Source organism: Lactuca virosa, chromosome 7, assembly GCF_052849685.1.
Source record: "Lactuca virosa cultivar CGN04683 chromosome 7, Lactuca_virosa_CGN04683_v6, whole genome shotgun sequence".
In the NCBI taxonomy this organism is placed as follows: Eukaryota; Viridiplantae; Streptophyta; class Magnoliopsida; order Asterales; family Asteraceae; genus Lactuca; species Lactuca virosa.
Genome location: NC_136432.1, coordinates 163,619,936 through 163,627,932, shown reverse-complemented (window position 1 = coordinate 163,627,932; position 7,997 = coordinate 163,619,936). Strand labels below are relative to the sequence as shown.

General features: G+C 39.6%; 1 protein-coding gene across 1 annotated transcript; it reads right to left on the bottom strand.

Annotated features, from left to right (window-relative positions):
* Positions 1–254: 254 nt before the first annotated feature.
* Positions 255–3,889, bottom strand: LOC145127278 (uncharacterized). Its single transcript, XM_079062501.1, has 7 exons — positions 3,825–3,889; positions 3,469–3,704; positions 3,254–3,321; positions 2,753–3,209; positions 2,457–2,635; positions 1,753–2,087; positions 255–975 (listed from the first exon to the last, which is right to left on the bottom strand). Exons 1-7 carry the CDS (start codon positions 3,887–3,889, stop codon positions 255–257), a joined length of 2,061 nt encoding a protein of 686 aa, XP_078918627.1.
* Between the last annotated feature and the right edge of the window lie 4,108 nt (positions 3,890–7,997).

The following is a 7,997-nucleotide window of genomic DNA, read 5'->3' as shown; positions in this document are numbered from 1 at the left end:
GCGGACACACCCCCGAGTACACGCAGTCCGCGTGTAACCTGTTGCAATTTTCTCAATTTTCGCCCTTTGACCAAAACAAACACCGGACCTTATAATCCAACACTCTTTTGCTGCAAGAAGGAAGAAGAAGAAATGTTAAGTGCAAAAAGGATCTATCTAAGACATTTATTCAGAATTAGAAAAGATGAAAATTTTAAGTTTTCCAAAAATGCCCTTCTTTAACGTCTTTGGCAAGACGACCTTCCCTTTCGATTTCAGTATACCGGGGCATCCAATTGGATGACATCTAGAACATCTGCATTAGAACCTTCATAGAAAGGCTTCAAAGGATGCCCATTGACTTTAAAGATTTGCCCTGTTTCTTCACTCTGGATCTCAACCGCTCCGTGCTCAAAGACTTTTAGCACAACAAATGGACCTATCCATATTGACCGCAATTTTCCAGGAAATAATTTCAATCGCGAGTGGTAAAGAAAAACCCTATGTCCCGAATCAAAATGCTTGCGGGTAATGGACTTGTCATGGAAAAGCTTCGTTTTCTCCTTGTAAATTCTCGAGTTTTCATAAGAGTCATTTCTTAATTCTTCCAACTCTTGAAGTTGAAGCTTCCTATGCTTTCCCGCCTCATCAATGTTGAAGTTGCATTGTTTGACCGCCCAAAATGCACGGTGTTCCAATTCCACAGGAAGATGACATGATTTGCCAAAAACTAATCTAAATGGAGACATGCCTATCGGGGTTTTGTAAGCGATCCTATAGGCCCACAAGGTATAATCAAGCCTCGAACTCCAATCCTTTCTTGTCGGGTTCATAGTTTTCTCAAGAATACTCTTCACCTCACGATTCGAAACCTCCGCTTGACCATTCGTTTGAGGGTGGTAGGCGGTAGATACACGGTGGGTCACGTTGTACTTTCTTAGCAAAGCTTCCATCATCTTGTTGCAAAAATGTGTCCCTCTATCACTAATCAATGCCCTAGGCACACCAAATATCACAAAAACATTAGACTTTAAAAACTTGATAACCGTTTTGGCATCATCCGATCATGTGGATTTGGCCTCAACCCACTTAGAAACATAGTCAACCGCGAGCAAGATATAAACATTGCCAAATGAGACGGGAAATGGACCCATAAAATCAATCCCACATACATCAAAAATTTCACAAACAAGGATTTGATTTTATGGCATTTGGTTCTTTTGTGAAATGTTCCCCGTCCTTTGGCACCATTCACAACTTTTGCAAAACAAGTAACAGTCACGTGACATGGTTGGCCAAAATATTCCACACTCAAGGACCTTTCTCAAGGTCCGGTTAGGTCCTAAGTGTCCCCCACAAGAAAATTCATGGCAAAATTGTAAAATGGATTGATGCTCTTGTTGGGGTACACATCGCCTAATAATTTGATCGGGACAATGTTTCCACAAATAAGGTTCATCCCACACATAATATTTTGCATCACTTTTCAATTTGTCTTTTTGAGCACGCGTGAATGTGTCGGGATACCTTTTTGTGACCAAAAAGTTAACGATATCGGCACACCAAGGAGTAGATTGAGTAAGGGAAAAGAGATGCTCATCATGAAACTTGTCCCGCAACGGGAGAGGAGTCTCATTTGAAGTGATTCGGCTTAGGTGATCGGCAACAAGATTCTCACATCCACTCTTGTCCCGGATTTCCAAATCAAATTCTTATAATAGTAAAATCCACCGGATGAGTCTTGGCTTTGCATCTTTCTTTGTCATTAAGTACTTGAGAGCTGTGTGATCCGAATACACAATAACTTTGGTGCCAAGTAGATATTGCCTAAACTTCTCCAAAGCGAACACTATGGCCAATAGCTCCTTCTTCGTGGTAGAGTAGTTGCTTTGAGCATTGTCTAGTGTTCTCGATGCGTAGTAGATCACATGAGAGGCTCTTCCATTCGTCTGACCCAAAACTGCGCCTATTGCATAGTTGCTTGCATCATACATGATCTCAAAGGGGAGATCCAAATTTGGTGCTTGCATGATGGGAGCGGATGTAAGCAACTCTTTGAGCTTGTTGAAAGCTTCTTTGAACGCCTTATTGAACTCGAAATCAACATCCTTTTGCAAGAGTTGGCACATTGGTCTTATTATCTTTGAAAAGTCCTTGATGAATCTCCGGTAGAAACCTGCATGGCCCAAAAAAGAACGAACTTCCCGAACACAAGTCGGGTAAGGTAAGCTTTGAATAACATCGATCTTGGCCTTATCTACCTCAATTCCTTTCTTTGACACAATGTGACCCAAAATAAGACCTTGACTCACCATAAAATGACATTTTTCAAAGTTTAAAACCAAATTTGTTTCAATACATCTTTTCAAAATTTTGGTGAGATTGGTCAAACACTCTTGAAAGGAGTTTCCGTATACCGTAAAATCGTCCATAAAAACCTCAATTATGTTTTCGACATATTCGAAAAAGATACTAACCATGCAACGTTGGAAAGTGGCCGGGGCGTTACACAATCCAAAGGTCATTCTACGGTATGCGAAAGTGCCAAATGGACATGTAAAACTTGTCTTTTCTTGGTCTTCCGGTGCCACCGGAATTTGGTGAAAACCGGAATACCCGTCTAGACACCAATAATGAGATTTTCCGGCCAACCTTTCTAACATTTGGTTAATGAAAGGTAATGGGAAATGATCTTTTCTTATGCTTGCATTGAGTTTGCGGTAGTCAATACATACTCTCCACCCGTTTTTCACGCGGGTGGGGACCATCATACCTTTGTTGTTCTCGACCACCATGATTCCCGTCTTCTTCGGCACGACTTGGACTTGCCTTACCCACTTACTATCCGAGATAGGATAGATCATCCCCACATATAGGAGCTTCAAAATCTCTTTCTTCACAACTTCTATCATAGGCGGGTTCAATCTTCTTTGCGCATCCCAACTCGGCTTGCATTCATCCTCCATCAAGATCTTGTGCATACAAATGGAGGGGCTCAATCCCTTGATATCCGCAATCGTCCAACCCATGGATTCCTTGTGTTCCTTCAACACCTCGAGGAGTTGCTCTTCTTCAAATTCGGTTAGATAGGTCGATATGATAACCGGAAGTGTCTTATTTTTGCCCAAGTAAGCATACTTCAAGTGTTGAGGAAGAACCTTTAGTTCCAATTCCGGTGGTTGAACAAGGGAGGGCGGCAATCTTGTGTGAGTTTGAGGTAATTCAATTTGCTTCACACAAAATTGAGTAGTTTCTTGATCTCTAAATTGTTGACCAATCTTTCAACTTCCGGGTCTAATGAGTAGAGCTTCAACTTCTTGGCTAATTTTCCACAATCAAATCCTTTGCTCAAAATCATCCCCAACATGTCACCATTAGACAACTCGAACAACTCTTGGGTTAATGGTTCGACAACATCAATAAATCACAAGGATGAAACATCACTAGGATATATCATAACATCATAAATGTTAAAACTTATTGTTTCACCATCAAAATCCATTGTTAAACTTCCCGCATACACATCAATCTTTGTTCTAGCCATCTTCAAAAATGGTCTCATAAGTAAAATTATACCCGACTTTGAGGACACTTGTTCATCTAGATCAATCACATAGAAATCCGCCGGGAAGACCAATTGGTTCACTTGCACCAAAACGTCTTCTAAAACACCTCTTGGAAAGACACTCGATTTATCCGCAAGAGAGATTATGACACCGGTTTCACTTAAAGGACCAACATTCAATGATTAATACACCGAATAGGGAATGACATTAATAGAAGCACCACGGTCAAGCATGGCACTACTAAAAGTGATATATCCTATCTTGCAAGGAACTGTAAACATTCCCGGATCTTTGCACTTAGGTGGAAGCTTCCTTTGTAAAACCGCGGATGCATTTTCGTTCATTGAGATTTTCTCATTTCCCTTGAACTTTCTCTTGTTGGTTCAAAGCTCTTTCAAGAATTTTGCATATCTAGGAATTTGTTTGATTGCATCAAGTAAAGGAATGTTTACTTCCACCTTTCGGAAGGTGTCCAAAATCTCTTTCTCCTCCATGTTCTTCTTTGAAGTTGCAAGTCGGGAGGGAAATGGCGGTTGAGTGGCTATTGGTGTCACTAGAGGGGTAGTCTTCTTCGGGGCTCCGACTTGTGCATCATTTTTGACAACGGGATCCTCAACGAGAGTGATCTCTATTTCTTCCTCCTCTTCCATTGGCTTCTTCTTTGAACTACCTTCTCCGGCTTGTTTGCCACTTCTCAAGGTCACCACATTGACATTTGGGTTGTTTTCGGTTTGAGAAAGCAATTTCCCATGGGACTCCAACTTGCTTATGGATGTAACTATATCTCCCATTTGTGCTTCAAGGTTTGAGATACTAGTTCTTGTCTCTTTTTGGAATTGCTAGGTACTAGTGGCTAAGGATTTGACAATGTCTTCAAGAGACATTCTGGAGCTACTTGGTTGGGATTGAGGGGGTTGTTGATGATGATGTGGAGGATGCGGTTTGGGTTGATAGTGTGGTTGTGGATTTTGGTAATGAGGTTGTGGTGGTGGATAGGAAGGTCTAACCAATGAATTTTAAGGAAATGGTCTTGGGTTGTAGCTCATGTTGGGATTTGGCTTCCAACTTGAATTATATGCATTTTGGTAACCGGATGGCTTGTTGTGGTAGTTTTGGAACTCTCCCGTGGCATTTACATGTTCCGCATCTTCTTAAAGAATGGGACACATATCCGTAGGATGTCCCATCGTTGCACATATTCCACAAACCATCACTTGTGGAGTTTGTCCCATGGCTAGCTTTTGGACAATGGAGGTTAGATCTTTGATTTGAGACTCTAGGTTTTGTGTTCCCACTTCATTGACTTTTTGTTGAGTTTCTCTCTTCATATCTTGGCGAGGGACAATATGTTGTGAATTTGCGGCAATGGTGTTGAAGAGTTGTCTTGTTTGTTGTGGAGTTTTGCTAAAGACATCTCCACCACTTGAGGCATCAACTAGTCTTCTCTCCATTGGAAACAATCCCTCATAGAAGTGTTGAATGAGGAGTTGTTCCGGAATTTGGTGTTGTGGGCAACTATAGCATAAGTTGTTGAACCTCTACCAATAATCATGAAAAGTGTCATTTTGACCTTGACGGATTCCACATATCTCATTTCTAAGACTTGAGACTCTTGAAGCGGGATAGAACTTATCAAGAAAAGCTCTTGCCATGTCGGTCCATGAGTTGATTGACCCCGGTGGAAGAGAAAATAACCAATCTTTTTCTCTATCGGCCAATGAAAAGGGGAATGCCCTTAGCTTGATTTGGTCATTGGTTGACCCTTGTGGCTTCATACTAGTGCAAATAATGTGGAACATCTTCAAGTGCTTATGAGGGTCTTCATTCTCCAATCCATGAAAAGTTGGGAGGTGATGGACTAAACTTGACTTCAACTCCGAGCCTCCTTCCAAAACCGGGTAATTGACACTGGTTGGAGTTTGTGTAACATCGGTTTCCATCATTTGCCTCAAAGTTCTCTTGGGAACTTCTCCTCCGTCCGCCATTGCAATTGGTTCAATAATTGGTGGATTTTGTTGTAGGGGTGGTGTTTCGGGAATTTCTTGGCGAGGGTCGGGACTAGAATCGGGTTCCGTATCACTTGATGAAGCGATTTCAACCTCCGGATCCACGTGAGGATTTGAGGTTTGACCACGTTCTATTCTCTTTTCCTTCGCCAAACGTATTGCTTCTTTTTCAATTTCCGGATTATAAATCAAAGCACCTGTACGTTGGGATCTGGGCATAGAGAAAAAAATTGATTAAAAATAAACCAATCCCCGGCAACGGCGCCAAAATTTGGTGGTTGTCGAGGCCAACAAAATAAATACCCTAAATATTACACACTAAAATAGTGTATAGTTGTAAAGGGATCGTATCCACGGAGATTGGTTCAATTTAAGTCTCTATGTAAATCACTTGTTCAAGATCTTGTAAAACAAAAGTGAAAGTAAAATGGAGGGGGTTTAATTCTTTTGGATTATTTGACAAAATTAAAACTAGCTAGAATGTATATATGACAAGTAAACAAGTAAAAGATTTGATTAAAATCAATGAAATGAAATTGGTTGATTTTTTGATACACCACATGGATGACATGGTTGACTTATCATTAGACTAAATGGAACAACATTTGTGAATTTGTTTAACTTGGATATAGCAATTCATAAGCACAAATTGCCTCAACTCTTCTTAGATATTAGAATGGTTCGAGGAGCTCTAACACATTCCCTTAATTAAAGTCACAAAATCAATGAAGCATATAATCTTGTGAAAATCAATTAGCTTTAAGTTCTAAGAGTTACCAAATCCATAAGATAATCAAATGCTTACATTATCATTATGGAGGAAACATTCCCATGGTTTAAATGAAATGAAAACAAACATAGAAACCCTTTGTTGCTTAGCAACTTCAAAGTCCATTACTTAACCAAGAAATTGATCAACAAAAATAAATATTTATTCATCCAAGCTCATGATCAAAGATATAAAAAAACATAACAAGATATTTAACTAGAAAAAATTTCCATAAACATCAAACACAAGATAACATTTAGTCTTCAAAGTAACTAATCATCCATGGGATTAAACCCTAATCAACCAAATGAAAATCTAGCCAAGCATGGCCAAAATGAAAGAAATGCAATATAGTTTTGTGGTACCAAACATTGTTCTAGTTGCAAGATGGAAAGAAATTACACTAGTCTTCAAAATCTTCAAGTCTTCCCAAAGCCTTCTTGAGAGAAAAGTGAGTTGTTCTTCAAGTGATTGCCATGAATAATGCTTCAAATCTCCAGTAAAAAGGGCCTCATTTATGGATTCAAAAAGTTCCCAAAAGCTACCCACCAACCTTCCACAAATAGAGTCAACAAGTTAAAACCCGGGTTCACTTCACCACAATTCACGCGGACCGCATATGGTTCCACGCGGACCGTGTGGGTCACGCTGAATGCATGCCTTGGCCAATTAAAAATTAAATCCAACCCAATCTTCTAATTTAAGCTCCAGCCCACATGCATAATTCTTGGTAACCCAATTGTGCTATTCCAAAGCCTCCAATGATGGCCCAACTCTCCTTCAATCTTCCATAGCTCGAGTCATTGTCCAAAGATTAAGTCCAACATGCTTCTTGCTTATATTGACACCGAGCCCAAGTACACCACCTCAAGTTCACAAGCAATCTACAAGCCTCCAATTGTCTCGTACTCCTTCCACACCTCCAGTAACAAATAGTCTTCAATAAATTCTGCAAATAAGCTCAAAAGACTAGAAAGCACCCGGTAAAGGAGAAAAATAACAAAAAGAGAAAATATGCATGAAGATTAACTAAAATGAGATGGAATGTGCTAAAATAAACTATAAAAAAGAAGTAAATAAAATGAAACTATCACACCACTCCAGTATTACGGTTTTAAGACTACACCTTTTCATAAAACAGGAAATATGGGATTTTCTAGGAACACACACTCTTTTTACTTACAAACAAAAGAAAACAAAGGACACCCATGCAATTATTCACAGTTTTGGAACGAGACTAACAAACCATGTTTCACAGAAAATATCGGATTTTCTGGAGTTTTACAAGTTATTACAATCAAAGATATTACAAGCTTTTTATACAAACATGCTTATGAACTCACCAACGTTTTAGTTGACGCTTTTGAAAACGACTTGTATTCTCAGGGACTCAGTGAGCAGGTATTCGGGCTATGGATTTTGGATATTAGCTACATTTTGGAACATCATATTCTATGTCACTTTTGTGTAAATTTGTGAACAAATACAATCTGTAAACAATGTATGTTGGTATCTTTAATGTATGATGTTGGTTACTATGTTTTCAATTATATTCAGTTGTGATGATACAATACAATGAAGTCATCCGCCCCTGAACGTTTCCGCCGTCCTGGTTCGGGGGTGTGATAGATTGGTATCAGAGCATTGTTTATAGTGAACTAGTATATCTAACCATAC